This window comes from Balaenoptera borealis (assembly GCF_965194805.1).
Source record: "Balaenoptera borealis genome assembly, chromosome: X".
NCBI classification, from domain to species: domain Eukaryota; kingdom Metazoa; phylum Chordata; class Mammalia; order Artiodactyla; family Balaenopteridae; genus Balaenoptera; species Balaenoptera borealis.
This window is the reverse complement of record NC_138881.1, coordinates 127,437,648-127,460,578: the sequence shown is the minus strand read 5'-3', so window position 1 is coordinate 127,460,578 and position 22,931 is coordinate 127,437,648. Positions and strand designations below refer to the sequence as shown.

Genomic DNA, 22,931 nt, shown 5'->3' with positions numbered 1-22,931 from the left:
GTCCAAGGGGCCGACAGGCTGGGGCTGTGGACCTCAAGCCACGGGCCTCTGCCCTGGCTGGTCTCCTACTGTGCCATCGATGATCACCCCTTCCCTGCCTTGTCACCCCAGAGACCTAAGAAATCAGCGAGCAGGACCTAAGGCACATCAGTGTGGCCCGAATCTGTGTCGAGGAGACAGAGGGAAGAGGGAGCTGCAGCCCCGGCCTCCGGGGGCAAAGCCCCACTCCTTCCTTTCCTGGAGCCCCCGTCCCGGCTCTGCGAGTGGCAGCAGGGTGAAATGATACGGTAGGTCCGGGGGGAGGGCGGAGGTGCTGGGGAAGGGCCTGAAATGCACACGTCAAGCATGAGGGCTGGGTACCACGGGGGCTCCAGGCTGCCCCGCACTGCAGGTGACCCAGAGCGCGTAGGAGAGGTGGCTGGCTGGCGCATTGAGGGCGACAGCTTGGAAGGAGCCCGTTCTGGGCCCCGGGTCCCTCGTGGCACAGCCCGAGGAGGGCCGCGAGGCTGCTCTGTGCGAGGTCAGCTTCTTGGCAGCCGCCTCGGCTGGGGAGCCGGCTAACCTGCCTCTGGGGCCCCACCTGTGTCACCAAAGGACGGGGCAAGGCAGGGGTGGGCTGTCCAGGACACAGAGAGCAGGTGAGAAGGGGCGGGTGGGGGGAGGGGCGGCCATGCCCAGGCATGACTCACACGAGCAAAGCCTTGAGCTTTGAGCCAGCTGGGCTGTCTGGGACCACTAAGTGGGTCAGAGTGACTAGAGCCACTGCAGTGTGCAAGGTGGCAGACTGGTGTGGCCAGGACACAGGCTGGCAGGGGTGGGGCGTGTGCACCATAAGGGAAAGATCCACGGGGAACAGTTTGGGAGTGTGGTTTGTGCGCTGCCCCCTGCCCCAGGAGAGCACCCACCCGGGAGAGAGGGCCAGGGCGGGGCCTTGGTCCAGGAGCCCGTGGCAGGTGGAGCCGAGAGAGAGGGGCGCCGTGAGGAGGCAGGCGGCCAGGGCCCCTCAGATCCCCTGGTGCCCCGGCAGGGCCGGCTTCCTTTATCTGACCGGGCAGGCTCCCGGCCACCAACTCAATGAGTGGTTGAGGCCAAGAGGGCCCCTCCAGGCCCGAATGGGTGGGTCGAAGGCCTGATCTGTGGCCACTGCTGCTGTGGTCTCGGGTTTTGTGCCTTCTCACCTTTTGAGGGCCCAGGTGCTACTCCCTCACCAGTCCCCGCTCTCCTGGCCTCATGTGCCCTCCCCAAGCCCGTGCTCGGACTGGCCAGGCCAAGCCGTGTGCCTTCTGTGCCGAGCAGACAGGCTGGGACCTGCCCCCCTGCTGTCTGAAAGCTGTGACGTGCTGATACATGGTGACAAGTAAATGTAAGCCTATTTATGTGTGTGTGTGTGCATGCGCATGCGTGTGTGGGGTGTATTTATCTGTCTGTCTCTCTGTGTCTGTCTCTATACACATGCGCACAGATACATCCAGATACATCCAGACATGTGTAAGTTTATTATAAACTGTACTGACATAAAGGATGCAAGCACACAATTTACAAATAAAATATACAATTTATATAAAATATACAATAAAATATACAATACACTGTTTCTAAATTCCATATGGCCAGTTGATTCTCACCAAAATCCCTTCAGTTGACTTGACAAACTGTTGTATCTGTACCTGACCCACGGTTGCAACTGATGGCTGAGTGCGGTTGCCACATAAACATTGGTTGGTATTTTCACTGATCTCACTAAGACAAAACTGAAACAACAAAGGTGTGTGTCGGAACCTCGCATGTTCGTTGGTGACATGAGCAAAATCTCTGCCGAACTGGATAGTAGTTTTTGATATTGGAAGTTCTTCCTTTTTTCTTTTCTTTCTTTTTTTTTTTTTTTTTTTTTTTTGCTATTCACAATGTAATTACTACAGACTCAAGTCTACACAATCAACTGAACAATAACAGATGAAGCCCTGGTTTGTAGGCTGTGCTGATTCCTGTGGGGTAAATACTCCCACCAGGCCACGTTCAGGCTACTCATGTGACATCATTGGACGTGTGGTTGAGAAGAGATTCTGGGTGGTGCGCTGTGACATGGGTACGAGGGGGGAAATAAGACATGATGAATTTTGAGTATCTCCTTGGTTTTTTAATACAATTTAAATGAAAGGTTATACAATTTAATTTTTAATAATGGTGGTATTTAACAATCAACTCTCAAAATTCCCGAACTTTTAACATCTATTGGAATGGCTAAAATACAAATGACTGACCATACTGAGTGCTGGCGAGGATGGGGAAGAACCGGAAGTCTCAGGCACTGCTGGTGGGGATGGGAGACGGGACAGACCCTTAGGAAAGCAGTTTGGCTGGGCCTTAAGATGTTAAACATGCACCTACCATAATGACCCAATGATTCCACTCCTGGGTATCTATTTACCCAAGAGAAATGCATTCATGCGTCCACACAAAGACTCGTACACCTCTGTTCACGGCAGCTCTAGTCATCGCCACCTCGGGTCCCTGGGCCGGTGAAGGGTGGGAGGGACCTCGTGCATGCCCACCGCCGAACGTGGCTGTGCAGTAGACCGAGCTCTTGAGACTCAGTGCTTCCAGGGGACTCACAGTGACTACGCTGCACGTCAGGGCCAGACCCAAAGAGTCAACTCCACCGCTCCAGCTCGCCCTGGCCGGCCACCTGGCCCTCGTCGGGAAGCGCCACAGCCGTGTCTGCCAGTGGGGACGAAGCTGTGATCAAGAGCATACCTGATTGAAAACAGGACGATCCAGGCAGAGGGACAAGGTGACGAGGACAGAATCTGGACCAGGCCATGCAGAAGCCTGGAGCAGCCTGGAGACGTGTTTCCTCGGGGGGCCCGCAGGCCGTGAGGCACCGTGCGCACAGCACTTCAGCTTGTATCTTTATGAATCCCATCTGTCTATCTTCTTTTGGGTCACTTTTTGGTCTTTTTTTCCTAATTTCTTAAGAGAAACACTAACCTCCTTTGTGAGCTTCCATCTCGAATAACTAAGGCGCTCAAAGGCTGCAGTTTTGCCCTGAATGAGATTTTCCTGCGTCCCACAGGTTTGCCATTAAATGTTCCTCTTTGCTTTGCGTTAGGAGATGCTTTCTAATTTCAGTTTTCATTTCCTCACCCATCTACTGCTTGCATAGTAGAGTTTGTCTCAATTTCCAAGTTGTTGAGACTTTGTGGTCATTTTTATTGTGTATTTCTAATTGCTTTGGATAATGGTCTGAGGGTGTGTTGCTTAAGATTTTTTTGGGGGGGCTTCATTAGTTTTCTAGGGCAGTTGTAACAAAGTACCACAAATCGGAAAGAAGTTTCCCTTTTTTATAAAGGCCCAGTCCTATTGGATTAGGGCCCATCTGACTGACCTCTTCTGTACTTGACCACCTCTGTGAATCCTGGTCTGCAAAGAAGATCACATGCTGAGGTCTTGAGAAACAGGGCCAGTAGGACATCTATAGATGTGCGTGTGTGTGTGTGTGTGTGTGTGTGTGCATGGAATCGGCTTATGCAGTTGTGGTCCAAAGGCCATCTGGAGGCAGAATCCCTTCCTCTTCGGATGACCTCAGTATTTTGTCATAAGACCTTCAGCCGATTGCAGGCAGCCCGCCCACACTATGGAGAGCGATCTGCTTTGCTCCAAGTCTACTGACTTCCCTGTTAATCTCACCTAAAAAAATCCCTTCACAGTGGCATCTAGACGGATGTTTGACTGAACACTGAGAACCCTAGCCTAGCCAACCTGACCCAGAAACCCTCCAGCACAATGAACTCATCCGTGGAGATGGACCCGCACACTTTGCAAAGTGACCGCCCACCACTGATTCCTTCATCTCCTCTTCCTTCCTGAGGCCTCTGCCCTGTGCGCTGTGCTAGGCAGTTTCTGCGCCCTCACTCTCCTTTCCCTGCTGGGTGAGTGGCTGTGGCTGGGAAAAGGCCCCACTGGCTGCAGCGCCCCTGGCCTGCACAGGTCTCCAGATTCCAGCTTCCAGAGTTGCCCCCCTCCCGACGGAGTGTCCTGAGGGGAATTCAGGATGGAGAAGAACAGGATACTGACCCTAGATAGTTAAGGTGCGTATCAAGGGGATGATTTCAGTGAGCCCAGGCTCCGGAACCTCCCCATACATAGAAAAGCACGAAATTCGTTAACTTGAGATGGTTTTTGTGATTAGCAGTAATCTTTTGATGTTTGACTACATGTTTTTTGTTGGTTTGTTTTTTAAAGCAAAACTTCCTGTATATCGTGGCTCCTCCTTTACCTCTTCGGAGCAGTTCCTCAGAGCTCTCTGAAGGCCTGTCTCCCGGGCTATAGTCCTCAGTTATGCCCCCAAATAAAACATAATTCTCAACTTTTAGGTTGTGGGTTTTTTGGGGTTTTTTTTCAGTCGACAATCCATTTCTGCTGTGTCTGGTTCCTTCTGTTCGGAAGCTTCTAAGAGGTTCTTGTTTTCCTGGGATTTCAGGAATGTTCGCTTGGCAATGCCTGGGCCTCAGGCACCCAGTCTGGTTTGGAGCTTGGCGAGCCCACCCACTGTGTAGACGAGGGGTGAGATGTGACAGTCACCACGGTCCCAGGGAGGCCAGGAGGGGAGGGTGGGGCCCCGCAGCTCCGTGGGCCCAGCTCTGCCTGGCATCGGTCCTCGCCCCAGACCTCAGATCCACGTCCTCCCACTTAGGCCCCCTCCCCGTGGACCCTGCCCACACAGAGTCCTCTCCAAGAAAGCGGAAAAGAAAGCAAACAGCTTCACTACTGAATAAGCATTAAAGCCAACTGCCTGCCATGCCCATCTCAGACCACTGCTCATGAGATCGCAAGGCCAGAAGGAAACCTCAGCCTTTTATCCAGCCAGGCGGTACTTCCCAAGATCGCCCGTCCTAGTTCAGGGCAAGTTCTCCTGGTAATCAGGGTGGCCCTCTGTGCTGGTGAATCGCCTTTATCCTCAGGACAATGACAGCTTTCTCTTGGCCTGGCGGGGAGCTAGGGTACCTTCCTGAACGTTTGCATTTCAAGGAGATGGTTCCGGGGCTCTGAAGAAGAGCCTTCCTGGCCTGTAAGGCCGGCAGGAGGCTTATTTAGGTTCACAAACATGTACATACATCTCAAATGGCCATTTGTGATGTATGTAAATCATCTCCCTGATTCACGAAGGGGGAGGTGGCTCACCTAAGTGCTCTAAAGAAAGGGAAGTGAGAAAGGTTTCCTTCCAGCAGCTCAGCTGCAGCTTTGCCAGTCTCTCCACTGCCAGTCTTGGCCTGCACGGCTCCTGCAGCCCCGCGCCGGCCCTCAAGCCCTCGGAGGCCTCCAGCCTGTGGACTCGTTGGGCCGGTGGCGGGGGAGGTCCGGCTGAAGGCTGCACAACGTCCCCCCTCGGCTGCCCTGTGGATCCTCAGGTGCTGCCCCACCGGACCCGCCTCTCCGGGCACACTCGGAAGTCTGATGAGGTGCGTGGCCTCTCCCTCACGAGGGCGGCTCCCTGCTTGACGAAGGGCTCGGCGTCCTGAGCACACTCGGCGCGTGGCCTCTCAAAGGCCCACGGTGGATTGTCGCTTCTCCCAGTCACCAAGCTTAGCACAACTGGGGCTCTGGGGAAAGGAGTGCTCTCGGCAAGCCTGCAGTAAGCCTTCCCGGGACGGGATGGGGCGTCTCCAGAAAGGCCTAGCGCGGGGCTGTCACGCAAAGTGGTCAGCGGACCCCATCCGTGTCGGCAGAGGTGTGGGGTGGGGTGAGGGGCAGGGCGCGGCTGGTTGTTTAGCTGCTCCAGGCTGGAGACCACGTGACGAAGAGCCCGCGGGGAGTGCGGGCACGAGGACCGGGCGGCCCCCGAGGACCAGCCCCGCAGAAGGATGGCTGGTGACGGCGGCTGGGGAGGACGGGCCAGCGGGCCAGGCGGAAGGAGGCAGGAGGAGGCTGGAAAGCTGGAAGCTTGGAGATCAGGGGTGAGGCCAAGCACAGACTCTGTGACCGGTTCTCCTGCTGACAGCTCGAAGCCTCTCTGCTCGCTCACTCCCCGACCCCGGCACATGGAGCATCTCACCTGCCCGCCAGGGCACGTCAGGTAGAGAACCTGGAAATCCTGCTCGTGGAGAAAGAGGAGAAAAAGCAAGGAATCAACCTTTCCCCTCACATGTGCCTACCCTGGCCCGGGCCGCACGGTGGTGATGAGAGGGACCCAGCAGTCGGGAGGGAGCCTCGGCTCTTGGTGATGTGAGCAGATTTTGCCGTGGGAGAGCCTGGGTGCTGGGCCCTGCCCCTACCCACCCTGTTCCCCAACTCTGTGATCGGAAGAATTACCTTACAGGTCAACCTCAGTTTCCTCCTCTGTAAAATGGGAACAGTACAGTGGTGCCAGAAGGATGGATCGCACCCAGGGCTGGGCACACAGCAGCTGGGCAGTGAGCGTCAGCTATGATACAGCTCTTGCTACTTGGAACCCTGGCCTAGATGCTTGGCATGTCCTCTTCTCGTCATGGCCTCTGACCCTACACGCTGCCCCTGCGCACTGCCCCCATCCCTCCCCCAGCTCCCTGGGCTTCAGAATGTTCCTGTCTCTAAATGGGGGCCTCCATGTCCTAATCCCTGGACTCCGTGAATGTGACCTTATTTGGAGAAAGAGAAAGGGTCTCTGCAGATATATGACAAATCTTGAGATGAGGTCCTCCTGGATTAGCTGGGTGGGTCCCAAATCCAATGACAGATATCCTTACAGGAGACAGGAGAGGAGACACAGACACAGAGGAGGAGGCGAAAGATTTGAACAGACACATCGCCCAGGAAGATATGAGTGTGGCTGACAAGGTCACTAAAAGGTGCCCAACATCATTAGTCATCAGGGAAATGCAAATCAAAACCACAACGTGATCCCACTTCACGCCCACCAGGAGGCCTAGAATCAAAAAGACGGACAAAAACAAGTGTTGGGGACGACATAGAAAATTGGACCCTCATACGCTGCTGGTGCGAAGGTAGCGTGATGCGACGGCTTTGGAAAACAGTTGAACATAGAGTTACCACGTGACCCAGCAATTCCACTCCTAGCTACACACCCAAGAGAAAGGAAAACATCTGTCCACACAAAAACTTGCACACAAATGTTCACAGCAGCTTTATTTGTGAAGGCCAAAACCTGGAAACAACCCAAATGTCCATCAACAGGCATTGTGGTCCATCCACACAATGGAATAGTACTCAGCAATAAAAAACGAAGGATTGACATACACACAACAACCTGGATGAACTTCAAAATCATTATACTAAGAGGCCAGGCAAGAAGAGTGCATACTGCATGGTTCCATTTACACAGAATTCTAGAAAAGGCAAACTAATGTGTACTGATAGAAATGGCAGTGGTTGTGGGGACGGGGTGGGGGGGAGGAAGGGGCAGGAAGGAGGGAGCACCCGGGGGACAAGGCAACTTTGCAGGGTGATGGGCGTATGTTTACTGTCTTCATTGCTGTGATGGTTTTACAGGTGGAAAGCCGTCAAAACTCATCCAATTGTACAATTTAAATATGTGCAGTTTCTTGTACACCAATTATACGTCTATAAGGCTGTCAAGAAAGATGAAGAATCAGCAACCTTCAAATCCTGGAGGGCCCCTGTGTTGTGAAGTCATGCACACACTGAGGCTAGCATAAGAGAAAACCATCTAAGTTTTCCAGATATTTGTCATAACTCCCAGGGCAAGTGGGAGTTCCCCAAAGTGCTACTTGAGGCTGCTCATGTCAAAGCATCATGAGTGGTGGGCTGCTGCCATTCATTCCCATAGGTGAACACCCAATGCGCGTCAGAACTGTCTAGATGACTCTACTGTCTATACTTGGTGGTCATCCATGTGTAAATTCACACACTCCAGCAGTTACCATCTGCGTCAACTTTTCTCCTCCTTGATCTTAGAATAATTCTTTCATGTTTTAAAAAAAATTCCTCCTCCTCAGGAACCAGCTAGAGACCAAACTTCTTCACCTGGCATCCCTGGCTCTCTGCCCTCTGGTTCTAATGACCTTTTACCCTATGACTGCCCTACAGAAAGCCCTCCGCCCTTCTAGGGTTCCTGAAAGCACCACACGCTCCCTGTGCTTTACCCACTGGAAGCCCCTCGACCTCTGCTTCCTGTCCTGGGAGTTCGCCTGCTACTTAGTCCTACCCTGACCTCCAGAGACGGCGTGTCACCCCTCGTTACCTAACCAGGCGTAGACTTAGCAGCCCCAACTGAAAGCCACTGTGTCCCACTGCTGAGGAAGGGAGTGAAGAGGCGGGGTCCTGGCAGCTTCACAAAGCAGAGCAAGTCTCGCAGGCAATCTAAGCAAAGGTTCTAAGACACCATCCATGCTGTTTCAGGGTGGCTGCCCTTGGTCCCTGTGCAGCTCCACTTCAAGGGTTCCCGCCTTCCCTTTGCAGGGGCCAAGGGGCGCCCAGACACGCTCTCTCGGCTTCCCCCCACGTCTAGGTCAGCGGCCTTTCCTGAGACCTTTCACCCAACTGCTAGCCGTTACTTCAAACCGCAGTAGATGCCGTCTCCACCAGAGGGTGCCGTTCAAGGCCAACACCCAGACCTTCCTTATTTGTCTGCACCCAAAGTAAATGAATTCAGTTGGGACAGTTTACCAGTTACGTGAAGATACTGCCACGGCACTTAAACAGCTCTCGAAAAGTGTCCAAAGTTTCAAAGGGCAAATGATGTGCTATGGGCTGGTCCAGCGTCTTGCAAGTTCATCTCTGGAGTGGAAGCCCAGTCCAGAAGTGTGAAGGGACGCTGTGGTGGTGGGGGGGGGGGCCTGGAAAGCAGACAGGACATCCCCCAAGAGTCTCAGCTTTTATACTCCAGTCGTCGTCAGAAAGCAAGTGCGGGCCACCATCGCAGTCCCCCACCCTGCCTGGTGGGAGCCAGATTTCAAGGCACTGTAGAGGGAAAAATGTAAGCATCCTCTCCAGACACTCTCTGGCTGATTCCACGTGACACCCGTTCAGTTTCTGTTGCACATCTGATTGATAACCACATCTAAAAGAAAATGATACTCAAAACTGCATCAGAGTGAACATCTAATGATCAGGAGTGAGGTTAGATGGAGAATTAACAAACCAAAGATGCATTACTATTATAAATGTCATGTATCTGGGTAAGCATTTGGAGACCTTGGAGCCTTTCAGGGCACTCTGAGACCGGAGTGCAGGTGCCTGGCATCTTTCCCGGCAAGTCCACTTTCTGTTGAAAACACTGGACATCACGACCCCCGCCCCCAGTATCTAGTCATCTCTGGGTGGGTCTAAGGTGAAAAAAAGGCACTCATGTTAAAAATCGAGTTAGCTTATCCAGTAGAACCAATGCGATGATGCTATGCTGGGGAGATACAACTCTTCTTTATTAAAAGTTGGTTGCTGGCTGGCCCATGAGAGCGAAGCTGTTCACTTCCTAGAGCGATGGAAATAGACGGCAGTGCGCACGGATCTACGCTCTTACCGGGGCCTGTCACGTAGCAATTGTTGCCCCAATCCTGGGCAGCCCCGGCTGAACCAAAAAGAGGCCGGAGCCCAAGCACAAGGCCTCAGGCGCCGTCCCCTGCCCTGCGTGGGGACTGGTCTACCAAAGCCCTGCCGCCTGAGCAAGCATTGTGTGCACCTCATAGAAACACATGCTTCCCAGCTACCTTAGCATGGATTCCAAAGACACCGCTCCTAATACTTCTTTTTCTGTCGGAAAACCCAAGGTTGCAGATACTTTCCACTGCCGCAAGGTAAGGCTGGAGCCGACTGTGGCCTAGAACCTGAGTTCAATGTGCTAAGGGGGCAACACTCATTTCACAAGTATTTACTAAGTGCCAAGCTCTGGGCTCAAAGACAACGTGACATGCAGAGCACAAGGAGGCTATGAGACAAGAGCAAGTTACAACCCTGGAACTTTCCATAAGTCACAGGTGTGTACAGTCATTTTAATATATCTAGATAAAACTTCTCTATCTATATAAAACTCCTCGATCTCTCTCTCTGTCTCTCTCACTTCTGGAGTTGTCCTAGCAGTTGGAGCTCCAAGCGGCATGCGCAGAAGGAGCCCTGTATTTCCAGGCTTTCCCACACCCTCCTGATGGTGTCTGGCCCTCCCCTGTCTGGCAGGGAAAGTGCGCACTTCTCAGAGGCCCAGTGGGGGGCCTCCATCACACCCACCTGCCCTCGGGCAGCCTGTGACGGTGGCGAAGGGGGCTGGAAGGAGGTGGCGAGCCAACTGGGACGCCGGGCTGAGAACGGCAAGCGGCAGAACTCCTGGTCCCAGCTCTGGGGACAGAATGAGCAAACAGGATGGAACCTGCCAGCAGCTGCCCCCCAGGCGGCACAAGGTCTCCCTGGAGAGTCTCCCACGGCCTGCAGTAAAGTGCCACTTGAAGGGTCCACCCCGTCCCTACGGGACTAAGGCCGGGGGCGGGGAGTGAGAAGAGGGGCCAGCACACTAACTGGTGTCGGGCCTGGGGCGGCCCCCTCTCTCCTGCCTGAGGCCTTCTCAGAGAGTTGGACAGATTCTTATTTGAGTGATTACCTGACACTTCCATATGGCAAAAATCTCTATCTTTGACTTACATTACCCCTGAAGGCAAAAACATTCAAAGCAACTGAACCTCTAATATTTTAAGAAATGTCACGTGAAAGAGAGCTGAGGAGAGAGAACCATTACTGGGCACACTCTGCAAATTCCTGACCCGGCCGCTTTCCTCCTGATTGGCACCAGCCACAAGGGACGGCTGCTGCAGGGGGAGCAGCTAACTTTGGAGCTTTAGGCACTGAGGGTGGGGAGAAGGGGCGGAGAGGCCAGTGCGGCCTTTGCAGGCAGGGTCTGAAGGCAGCAGGTGGGGTGAGCCCAGGGGCTCAGGGTGCGGGGAGGAGACCAAAGGCAGCAGGGCAGCTGGTGGCAGCTGGGAGGGACCAGAGCCAAAGGGCTCCTCTCTTGGGGCGGAGAAGCCGAGAGTCTCCAGGACTCATCTTCTCCGCAGGGCCCAGGCCAGCCATCTGGCGGAATCCCCCGAGCTCCCAGAAGATGGGGTCTGGTGCTGCTCCTCCCAGAAGCAGGGAGTCCTGTGCCTTCCCGCCGAGGAGATGCCACTCTTCAGGGGCTGCCGGCGCGGGCACGTGCAGTTGCCTGAGTCCTTTTTCAGACCATTTCTCAATGAATTTTAGGTGATGTCACAGTCCAGCCACAGCCTCGCTGTGGAGCCCACAAATTTTGAATGCTCTCAGGTCCCTCCCACTATTAAGCTATTAAAGGATTAAAGTGCTTTTCGTGTCTTCTACCTGGAAACGCTAACAAGTCTTTGGGTGAAGTGAAGGCCCCCACGAGAGCAGATGGGCCACTCCTCCCTAATTCAAGGCATCCGCTCCCTCCCACCCACAGCACTCAGGCCCCAGGCACATGGGGCAAGAGCACTTTCAGCGGCTCCAGGGTGGAATACAAATGTGTGTGCACCTTGGCGGCACACACACGCCCGTGCGCACCGCACAGGAGCCGGCACGGGCGCAGGGGCCCGTCTGCCTGCGGCGCACTCGGTGCTTCAATTGCAGCATCATCAATGAGCAAAGGGAGGGGGATGAGGTGGGGAAGGTGGGCCTCATTTTAAAGCCAGCCCTCCCATGGTGCACCCCATCAGAAGGCGCTGGGGGCGGTGGCGTGGGCGGAGTCTGGACGGAGTTTCTCGTCCTCGGGGCAGGGCTCCGCAGTGGCTCTCCAGAGGGCCAGGCAGGCCGGCACCTTTTCTGAGTTGATCCCCTCCGAGAGCTTCCTTCCGCGGTGAGTTTTCGGCTTCCGGCCGAGCTGCGGTTTCCCTTTGGAAGCCTGGCCGCAGTGGCCGCAGGCGCCGGGCCGCAGGCTGCTGTGGGTGCGCCGGTGCTCCAGGAGGACGGAGCCGCTGCGGAATGCCCTCCTGCAGTCTTGACACTTGTAGGGTCTCTCCTCGCTGTGCACCACCTGGTGCTTGAAGAGGTTGGATCGCCGGCTGAAGGTCTTCCCGCACTCACTGCACTCATAGGGCTTCTCACCGCTGTGCACCCGCCGGTGCTGGCTGAGGCCCGAGCGCCCCCGGAAGGCCTTCCCACACTCCTTGCACTCGAATGGCTTCTCCCCACTGTGGATGCGCTGGTGGTGAATGAGCTGGGAGATGCCCTTGAAGGCTTTCGGGCACTGGCTGCACGTGTAGGGCTTCTCGCCGCTGTGTGTGCGCTGGTGCTCGATGAGGTTGGAGCTCCTGCTGAAGGCCTTGCTGCACACGCTGCACGTGTAGGGCCGCTCGCCACTGTGGATGCGCTGGTGCTCAAGGAGCGCGAAGCTGCGCCGGAAGAGTTTCCCGCACTCGCCGCACTCGTAGGGCTTCTCACCACTGTGGATGATCTGGTGCTTGATGAGGTTGGAGCTGCGCGTGAAAGTCTTCCCGCACTCGCCGCACGCATAGGGCTTCTCACCGCTGTGGATGCGCTGGTGCTCCAGGAGCGCGAAGCTGCGCCGGAAGAGTTTCCCGCACTCGCCACACTCATAGGGCTTCTCGCCACTGTGGATGATCCGGTGCTTGATGAGATTGGAGCTCCGGCTGAAGGATTTCCCACACTGCTGACACAGGAACTGTTTCTCTGCGCCTTTGGAACCCTGCTGCCTTAGAACCAAATCCTGCCTACCTCTGCAGCTACTTCTCTGTATCTCTCTTTCCTCACCTGGGGAGCTGCCTTGGCCTTTTTCCCTGGGAGGGTCACCCCTGCTGACACCTGTCTGTGGGCAATAAGCATGTTTCCGTCTGTGCTCAAGTGTTTCCTCTGACCGCCCGGCTACCTGGCCCTTGTTGCCACCCTGAAGGTCAGCCCCTGCGAGTTCTTCTGGACAATTTTTCTGCTTTGAAATTATCGGTTTGCTCTTCATCCTGTCACCTGTAAAGACAGAGAGCACCAACTAGTGTCACCCCCTCCCTGGGTCTCTATTTAGGTTTGTTCTTCACCCTCACCCTTACTCCAAGGCTGAGAAGAGCTGAATCAGGAGTTGAGGACGAGGGAGAAGAAGCAAGATAACCGTCAGCAGACAGGAGGGCAAGAGGGGAGGAGACGGCAACAAGCTAGAAATATCAGAGCTGGTGTGAGACAGGGGACTCCATGACAGATTTCAATCTGCCACGAAAGAGAAGGTCCCACCCAAAGTGGCCATGCCACCCTCCATCAGCCGCTGCTCTTTGCCAATGGCTTAGGCAAGCCGACAAAGTGCCCCTCACTCACCTGCCTGCATCCCTGTGGTGGTCCCCATCCTGTGGACGTCTGCTACCCAGGGCCCCTCTCCTCGCTCTAGCCGGGAGACCAGGTGAGGCTTGGAGGATGAAAACCCTGTCCATGAAAAGGAAGCAGGTTAGTCACTCCTGGACTCAGTCCAGCATTAGTATCTTCAGGAACAGAGAATGAAGAACTTTCTAGAAAGTGCCACTGGGAAGGTCCAGAGAAACGGCAGAGTCCCTCTAAGGAAGCAAGGTGCTCTGAGTGTACAGGGGCCAGGCATGCACGGTGAATCTTAAGTAGGTGGTGATTCAGCCCAAGAGGATAATGATGTTATTATTTGGCCTGCAGGACGGGCTGGCTTGTGGGAAATGGGGGATCAGTGTGGAGACCCTGAAGGACAAACAGAGGGTTGGAGCAAGGCCCCAGGGAGTATCAAGAAGCAGACAGAGCTGAAGGGCTGCCTGTGCCCCGAAAGCCAAAGCCCCGTTTCACCATCAAACAGAGCAGATGTCTCTGTTCCTTATGCCAGACTCCACTGAGGAATCCACAACTTCCCTGGGGAACCCCAGATCTGCTTGATAAGGGTCAAAAACAACCAAGGGGAAGAAGCTAGTCTCCTTCTGTGGGGTTAGATGACTGAGGTGGAATCTGTAGAGTCTAAAAGAAGAAACAGAACAAAAGGATCCCCTGCAACCCCAAAGGCAGGGGCGCAGTGGGGGAGCATGCCCCAGCTCTTTCCCGATTTCTCCAAGTCCTGGGCCTCTATGTCCTGGGCTCTCTGTGGCTTGAGGCAAGGAACAGATGCTTGTAAACCCTAGAACATGAAACGAACGTAAAGGCAACCTTGGTAAAAATGAAATAAGTATACATTAATGTATATAAATATTCAAGGCTAATTTGCATCTATCTTTTGGGTAGAAGAGATTTAGTTAACTCGTGATTTTGTATCAAAATAAGTTTGACGGGGGCCCACGCACTTACCTAAAACACCTACAAGCCCAAACCATTTAGCTAAACACTGCGCTATTGAGGTAAAAGTTGGGCGTCAATGGATTACTGACCTGATGATGGGGAAATGCATGTATTCTTGGACTCACAGTAACCAACAAGCAAAGAAGCTCAGAAATAAACAGTTCAGACACAGGGTGGGAGCCTGGCTGTGTGTGAGGTCCTTACCCAGTGACACCAAGTGGTGGTAGTTCTCCAGCATCACTCGCTTGTAGAGCGTCCTTTGTCTGAGATCCAGAAGCTTCCATTCTGTCTTGGTGAAGTACACAGACACGTCCTCAAAAGATACTGGCACCTAAAACAACCCATTGCTGTGGCTTCAGGGGAATTCGTCTCCGTGGGCCCCAGGATGAGCTGGCAGCAACTAAACATGGGGTGGGGGTGGGGCCCTGGAGAGCTCGGCAACAGCTGTGAGGGTGGGACAGGAGGAAGCGGCGGAGAGAGGCTGCTGGGGGAGATGCCGCCCACAGTCAGGGAGCTCCACTCACCTTGCGTCTGGCCATCAGGAGCATGGCTGCCATTGCAGGGGCGCAGAGACGCTAATGTGCAGAGAGCCAGGTGTGAGCTGAGCCCATGAGCTGAGTGTGACCTCGTCCAGATAGGGTCCCAATCAGAGCTGCTGGGGGATAGGACTTCAGCATATCTTTTGGGGGGGGGGACACAATTCAACCCATAACACTTTCTCAAACTGAGCTTCTGTCCCCTCTCTTCACCAGACAAGGATTCCGTCTCCTCGTGCTGGGCCTGCCTAGCCAGGCTTTCAAGGGAGTGTGTTTCTTCTTTCCTTTTTCTCATTTCCTTCCTCTCTCAGCCCTCCTCCCACGTGGCCAGCGCCCCAATCCTGACTTTCTAGCCATCCCTGGAAGCCCCACTGCCACCCCCTTGCCCCCTGAGGTCGGGGTTCTTAAAGAAAAACTCCAGGGGGAGGGTGATGGTGGTGGGATGAATTGGGAGTTTGGGATTGAGATATATACACTACTATGTATAAAATAGAGAACTAATAAGAACCTGCTGTATAAAAAAATTAAATTAAATTAAATTTAAAAAAACAACAACAAGAAAAACTCCAAACACGCATACCTCCTTCACCTGCAAACAGACTTGCTCTCAAGGAAAGAGAAAGACCAAGCTAGTGGGATGCAAGAGGGAGGGCCCCTCATCGCTGGGGGAGGGGTAGCGTTCAGGCCAAGAGCTGCGGGCTGGGGGTGAATAAAGAGAGTAGCTGGCCAATGGCATGGCCCATACCCGGCCCTGAGATGGGCCCTAGCTGGGTGGTCATGGTGCTGAAAATTGGAGCCGGGTGGGGGGTGGGAGGGGCAGAAGGTGAGGCTTCCCGGGGCTCACGCTAAGGCAGGAAGAGCGTATCACCAACCAAGTGGACAGAACCAGATTTCTCCACATCAGCCCTCAATGCCAGAAGACAGTGGGGCAAAAGAAAGTTTGCTCCAAGGATATGTCCACCCAACTGGCGGCCACAACATGGGAGTCGCGGGTGGAGGAGCGGAGGAGACAGGCAGTGGCAGGGGGAGGGAGGGAGTGGGCGTCGCAGCCTGCTTTTGCCCCAGGAGAGAGGGCAAAGGGATGGGGTCCTCGAGGCAAGTTAAATAGCCCCAAATTCCCTTATCACCTGTGATGAGCCGTCAGCTAACACTGGCCCAGAATAAATAAATGAATGCGTGTCTGATGGAGAAGTTTATACTAATCAGAGAGAAAGAATCTCTTAAGGTCGAATGGACGCGAAAACCATTAGGTGAAGCCTGAGGGGGAAGGGTCTGCCATATGATGTCTTCCCCGTTTACTGCTGGTCACAAGAGAGGAAGCGAACCTAATGGTGGGACAGAAGTAGGATGTCCCCTTGGTGGGGATGCCCAGGGGGGCTCTTGCCAAAGCTTGACCTGATTCTAATGCAGCCTTGGGACCCAGCATCCAGTTTACAGAGGACCCTGGGGACAAAGGGACCAAAGGCACCACAAGGGGGGCGCCCGATCCAGAAGGTGGGCTGTTCCCTGGTCTCCTCTGCAAATCAGTGTCACGGGGGAAAGAGGAGGCTGGGTAGGGAGATTGTTCTGGACGAAAAGAGATTTAAGGGGCCAACAGCCAAGTACAATGGGAGTCTTTGATGAGATGCTGACGTGAACAAAAGAGGAGTCAAAGGCGTTGCGGAGAGTGGAGGGTGAGAGTGGGGCCACTGCTGCCCATGTGTTGGATGGATAGTGGCACCAGGTCATGGAAGAAAATGTCCTTTTCAAGAGACACATCGCACCATTTGGGGAGAAAAGGGCACGTGAAGTGACTTTAAAGTGCTTCAACAAATACAAAAGACAGAAGGAAAGAGAGGGAGGGAGGGAGGAAGAGAGAGAGCGAGCGAGAGAGAGAGAGAGAGAGAGAGAGAGAGAGAGAGAGAGAGAGGGAGCGCGAGGTGGGGGGGACTCAAGCAAATAAGGCAAGCTGGAGCTGGAGGCCACTGCTAACCCTGGGAGGTGGGTACCAGGCTTGGTTAGACTATTCTCTCTACCTGTCTGTTTGCTTGACAGTGTTCAGAATTAAAAGGGAAAATAGTGTAGTGGTCCCTCAGTAAGTAAACAGAGTTATTGCCTGACCCAGCAATTCCACTCCTGGGTATATGCTCAAAAGAATCGGAAACAGTGTTTGCACAAAAATGTCCACCCATGTGAATTACCTGCAGCACAATTCACAATCGCCCAAAGGTGGAAGCAACCCAAACGTCCATCAACAGAAGAGTAGATAGCAAACCATGGTCTAGACACACGATGGAATACTATTTGGCCACAAAGAGGGATGAAATGCTGATCCACGCTACCATGTGGATGAACCTAGTGTCACGATGCTAAGTGAAAAAAGCCAGACACAGGCACAAAAGGCCACATACTGCATGATTCTATTTATATGATGTAATATAATATTTCACAAGAGCTTTCTTGACCTAGTTTTGAAGTTATGACTAGAAACTCTTTCTCCTTGGCCTTCGCAAGCAATTTGCTAAGCTTGCGAAGTTTCCCACCCCACCTACCTCCCATATCAAAGCCCCTCTCTCTGGGGCCACTAAACCCAGGCCCCAACCCCTCCTTATCAGGGTCTCACACTCCGTGGCCAGGTACCAGACAACTAGGGACAGCTCCTACGCACCGGAGCCTGTGAAACCATTCAAACTGGCCACTGCCCAGGGACCCCAAGGACACTAGCTACCCCTACCCAGGTGCGCCACCCCTCGTGGCAGCCATCCCTCCTTCTGCCTGTCATCTCTCCAGAGTGTCACTGTCCTGTGGCTCGCTATAAAAAAAACCTTTAAATCTTATAAAACATATGACATGTCCAGAGAGTCCTAGGTAAATCCAGAGAGTCAGAGAGCAGATCTGGGTGCCAGGGGCTGGGATTGGGTGGGGGGTGGTATTGACTGCTTCGTGAGGACAGGGTCTCTTTTTGGGGTGATAAAAATATTTTGGAGGTCGACGGTGGTGATGGCTGCACAAAGTTGCAAATATACTTAGTGTCACTGTCAAGTGGTCATCCTTTTGTCCACAGGCCAGACATGTTTCATTGGGACACACCATCAGTCACAGGGGGACCTGCACCAGCTAAAGGTGTGGGGAGGGAAGAATACTGATAACAGCAAGGGTTTTCAGACTAGCATCAAATTGTTTTGAGACACATCACAAGCTTGTTTTTTCTCTATCACGACTGTACTGCCAGGTCACCATCCATTTTGAAAAATACAGAAAAGCTGAAAAGAAGCGGCGTTATTCTGTAATCCCCCATCCCAAGACACGCTGCAGTGCAAGCCCCCAAGAGAGAAGAAACGAGCTGTGCCTGCTGAGAGAAACGCCACGGACAGGGTTCGCCTGTAGACGGAGACCAGCGCTCAAGGTCAGCACCACGAGGCGCGTCGGAGGCACCAGCCAGCGACGTGCTCGCACACAGCAGTGTCTATCCTTGAGACCTAACGCCCCAAAGGCAGCATAATTTCAAATCCTGGAAAGAGACACGACAAGCCCTGTCCTCACAGACCCTAATGCCCCATCACCCCCGGGTGGTAACGGGGAGACAGTCCCAAGCAGGAATGGAAGGAAGGACATGGAAGGAGCTTGCGGAACTGGAGAGTGGCTTCTCCTGAGACCCTTTGACGTCGGTGGGCCTCCAGAGCGGAGGAGACGCTGCAGGATGATTCTAGACCCCGACGCTCAGATCTCCCTGAAGTAGGACACCGGGCACGCAGGTGAGGGTCCCTCAGCTAGCAGCACTTGGGGCAAGAAGCTGGGAAGGCCCGGGGAGCCAGGGTAACTGGGTGCCCCTCCCACACCGGTCCGCCCCACGGAGGGGAGCAGACCCCCAGGCCGCTTGCTGAGCCCAGCCGAAGCAAAGCCGAGTATACGCGGAGCAGGCGGCGGGACGGGGAGAGCCTGAAACGACGTGGCCCCCAGAGGGAGAAGAAGCCAGTGGGCTTCAGCGTTGATGTCTTTGGAAGACCACAAGATGGGGCTATTTCCCCAGAAAAAGAAAACAGAAAACAAACAAACAAACAAACAACAACAGGAAAGGCATTCATCAACCCCACTTAGGCCGGATCAGGAATTGGGGCTTTCTCGTCCGCGAGGTGGGATAAGCAGGGCCACTAGGGTTGGGCTTCTTCCTTCCTGCTGCAACTTCCTCTGGTGTTTGGTAACTCAAGACCCCAACTGCCTCCTCTCGGCCCCACGCAGCATTCCCTGAGACCTGTGTCACCTGCCACCCACCTGGTGGAAAGGCCGGAGGCCCCAGGCCGTGGGGGGCCCAGCCTCAGCCCGGAGCAGAGATCCAGCCTGGGTGCTGCCCCAGGTCAGCCCAGGGCCATCCCTGCTGCCCGGCCAAGCAAAGCCCTCTGAGGAGCAACTCTGCAACCCGTGTCTCCAGGCCCTGCCCTTCCCAGGGCAGAGGCTGACCCGGACAGAAAGAGGCCACCTGCTGCCAGCCCTTCCTGGGGTGCCCATCTCCTGACCTTGCCCTCTTCTCTCCCTGCTCCGGCCACGCACCAGGCCACTCCTGCCTTTGCACGGGCTGTCCCCTCTGCCCAGAATGCTCTCTCACCTCCTTCAAGTTTTTCGGAAATGTTGCCTTCTAACCACACTACTTAAACTCGCAGCCCCACCGCTCACCTCCCTTCCCTTGCTCCATTTTTCCCCCGCGGCACTTATCACCGGTTAACGTACTCTGTAGTTCTTAATTTGAAACGTTTACTCGTTATTGCCTGTGTCCTGCCACTAAAATTGGACCCCCGAGCAGGGCTTTGCGGGCTCGTGCCCCGAGGCTATGTGTGCAGTGCCCGCAGCCCGGGCCGCAGGCGTGCTTCGCAGCCCCCACACTTTCCCGCTCGGCCAGCTCCGCTCTTGCCCTTGCGGTCCTTCCGTCCGGCCCCTGGCTTCCTCTTCTTGTACCTTCCCCTGGCGTGCTCGTCCCCGCCGACCCCCCACACCACCGAGGGGCACAAACCCCCAGCCCTGAGAGCCGCAGGCGCACGTCCGGGCACCCTCAGGGCCCATGCCTGCGGACGGTTCGCCAGGTGCCCCCGGGCAGGAGTGCCGCGACCTCACGCAGAGGCGCAAAATCCAAACTTACCAGGCAGCTTGGCGTCGGGATGCTCTCCTGCCAGCCCCAGAATCAGCGGCGAAACGCAGTCAGAGGAGAGAAACTGGGAAACACGGGCTGCCCTTCCCCGGCGGGCGAAGGGGGCGGCCCCGAGGGTCGGCCGGCAGCTCTCCGCGCTCGCGCTCGCCACCTCCTAGGGTGTCCCTCGGCCACCTGCCGAGAGCGGGCTCGCGGGCCTCTGGGCTGTCCTTCCCTCCTCCCCCTGCCCCAGCCTCCGGGCAGGCCCGAGGCCAAGGCCGCCGCCTCCGAGAAGCCCTCCGGGGCAGCGCCCCCGGGAGGCGGCGGGGCTCCTGGCTGGGTCTCGACCTCGCAGCTGGGCGCCGCTCGGGAGGCGCGTTCTGAGCGGCCGTCCGTCAGTCCAGCGCGGACGAGCGGGGCCGAGGCACGGGCGGGGCCGGGGCGGCGGCGGCGTGGGAACGGGGCGCGGGGGTGGGGTGGGGTGGGGGCACGGAGCATGCGCGGCGCGGCGGGAGGAAGGGACGGCCCGTGCCCGCCCCGGCGCGCCCCATGGGGGTTCTGGCCTGGCTCGCTGCGTACCCCGGGGCACTTCCGCTTTCAGTCTGGGCTGCTTCGAGGGCTCAGGGTCACAGTGGTCCGTCCACCCACCGCACTCCCCCAAGGGGACAGGGGAGGGGCAGTGTTGGCTGCGCACCTCCCACGGCTCAAACTCTGGGGCTTTACTTTACGTCCATCTATCCGTCCGTCCATCCATCTGGGACCCACGGGATCCCTGCGGGGTGGTCAGCACCAAGTGACCCAGCCATGGCACCCCAATAAGGGACCAGCCCACTTGAGTCAGGAGGGCAAAGATAAGAAAGTGAGGGCAGTGAGAGGGGATTCGGGGAAGAGCGGTGTGCAGACAGAAGGAGAAGGAGTAGTGAAGAGCTACTGGGTGCACTGGTCTTTCCCTTGGTCCCCCCATGTGACTGTCAAACGGGGCCACAGGTTAGGCATTGGGGTCTGCACTTTCCCACAGGATTGGGGTTGAAATCCAAGGCTGACTGTGCACATGCCTGCCGTTGATAGTGATGAGTTCCTCCCAAAGTTAGGAATGGGAAAAAGACTGTGGACGAAAAGCAACAAGGAAAAACAGCCGGATGGCATGTTCTGTCCGTCCCCGCCCCGGCTGTCGGGAATTGAGCACAAGGTGGGTACCTTTCCTTACACAACCAGAGCTCAGGCATCTTCTTCTCTTCCAATGGGCCCTGGCCAGGAGAATGCAGGCCTGCAGTGAGAAGCCCTCCCTGTGCTGGTGCTCCCAGGACAGCAGCAGCCCACCCCTGGCTTAGGGGAGAAGCTGGGATCCCCACTCAGGGTGCTTCTGGCCTCAGGGAGCACGGTTCTCAGGGGGCCAAACGCAGCACAGCTTCAGGGGCCCTCCCCTGGAGCAGAGTCAGGGAGGTCCCCTGTGGCCCTTGGTTGTGGGCTCTGATGCCCAATCTTGTCCTCTCGCCAGGAGTCTGGCTAGACAGGCCTGGTCCTGGGCTCTAGAGGTGTAATGGGGTGAATGACAGCCCTTCAGAAGATACGTGCACGCCCTAGCTCCCAGAACCTGTGAATGTGAGTTTTCCAGGAAAAAACTCTTTGTAGATGTGATGAAATTCAGAATCTCAACATGAGATCATTCTGGATGATCCAGGTGAGACTTAAATGCAATGACAAGTGTTCTTATAAGAGACAGAAGGGGAGAGACACAGACACAGAGGAGAAGCCACTTGAAGACAAACGCAGAGACTGGAGGGGTGTGGCCACAAGCCCAGGGTAAGGCAGCTCCTGTGGCTTTGGGCAATTATTAGAGAGCCTTGGCATCCAACCTTCACGGAAGGAGGGAGTGAGGGCCTGAGGCTGGGAGGGGGGCTCTGGGAGCTTTCCATGATATCCTATTTCTGTCCCTAGCCCAAACCTCTCCTCCGAGCCCTTGCCCCTTATATCCAGCTGCCTTCTTGTCATCTCCACTTTGATGCTTCCAACTCAGATGTCCAAAATAGAACTCATGATTTTCTACACAGGCTGGTGCTCTTCCCGAGTCCTCAGCCACAGTGACTGGAACCCCCATACACCCATGTCACAGGCCAGAAATCAGAGACATGTCCCTCACTCACCTTCCACATCTGATCATCCACAGTGTTTGGTTAGTTCTCCACATGCTTTAGGTTTGTTATATCTGCCCTATCGGCTCAACTCTATGACACTGCCAGTACTATTGTTCAGGCCACCATCATCTCTCCCAGGACAACCCCAACTGCCCCTTGATAGACTTTCTGCATCTGCTCTGTGCCCCGCCCCCCCATAATTCTTCCACAAGGAAGCAAGAGAAAACGCCTGAAAATATGTGCTCATGTTACACACACACACACACACACACACACACACACGAGTGCACTTGCATCTCTGACTTCAAACTTTTCAGTGGGTTCCTAACTCTTAGGTAAAGACCAACCCCTTCTTGAGGCTCATGAGGACTACACGGCCTGTTCTCTAGCTTCAGTACATGGTGTTCTCTCTCTGTGTGTGTCTTTCTCTCTCGCTCTCCCTCCCTCCCTCTCTCCCTCTCTGCTCCAGCCACACTGGTCTTCTTTCAGTTTGATACTCACCGTGTTCCTTTCAGCCCCAGGACTGAAAATTTACACTTGCATTTCACTCAGCTGATGTGGAGCACACCTCCCACAAGAGGAGCAGAAGATGCCAGGTGTGCAGTCTCCCAGCTTCCCTCGCAGCCAGGGCGTGGGCACAGGACTGGGACCCATCAATCAGATGCGCCTGCTGCCAACTGAGTCGGGCCAGGGCTGGGAAGAGCAGGGGCCACATAGATCCCACTCGGGTGGGCGGGTGGTGGCGGGGGCAATCAGACCTGTTTCTCAAGAAGCGGTGGCAGCCATGGTGGTCATGGCAGCACCCAAGTCCCACAGGGGTGGTGCAAACCACAGTGTCTGTGCTCGGTGGTGGGAGGGAGGGAGCCAAAGGGGTGCTTTCACCAAGCCAGCAGCGTGGCATGATTCGGAGCCTTGTTCCTCTCTGCAAAGCCTCCAGGCCTGGCTCTC

At 55.2% G+C, this 22,931-nt stretch overlaps 1 protein-coding gene across 6 annotated transcripts; it reads right to left on the bottom strand.

The window, feature by feature from the left end:
* Positions 1-7,096: 7,096 nt before the first annotated feature.
* Positions 7,097-20,282, bottom strand: ZFP92 (ZFP92 zinc finger protein). Of its 6 annotated transcripts, XR_014239557.1 has the most exons (6): positions 19,861-20,282; positions 14,739-14,869; positions 14,419-14,545; positions 13,249-13,353; positions 10,177-12,909; positions 7,097-9,016 (listed from the first exon to the last, which is right to left on the bottom strand). XR_014239557.1 is itself a non-coding variant. In XM_082376802.1 (5 exons), exons 2-5 carry the CDS (start codon positions 14,769-14,771, stop codon positions 11,642-11,644), a joined length of 1,533 nt encoding a protein of 510 aa, XP_082232928.1. In that variant the 5' UTR covers positions 14,772-14,893; positions 19,861-20,282; the 3' UTR covers positions 7,097-11,641. The 6 variants fall into 6 exon arrangements, 5 of the variants coding, with proteins under 5 accessions (XP_082232928.1, XP_082232926.1, XP_082232927.1 ...); XM_082376802.1 differs by having other exon boundaries at positions 7,097-12,909; positions 14,739-14,893; XM_082376800.1 differs by having other exon boundaries at positions 7,097-12,909.
* Positions 20,283-22,931: the final 2,649 nt, after the last annotated feature.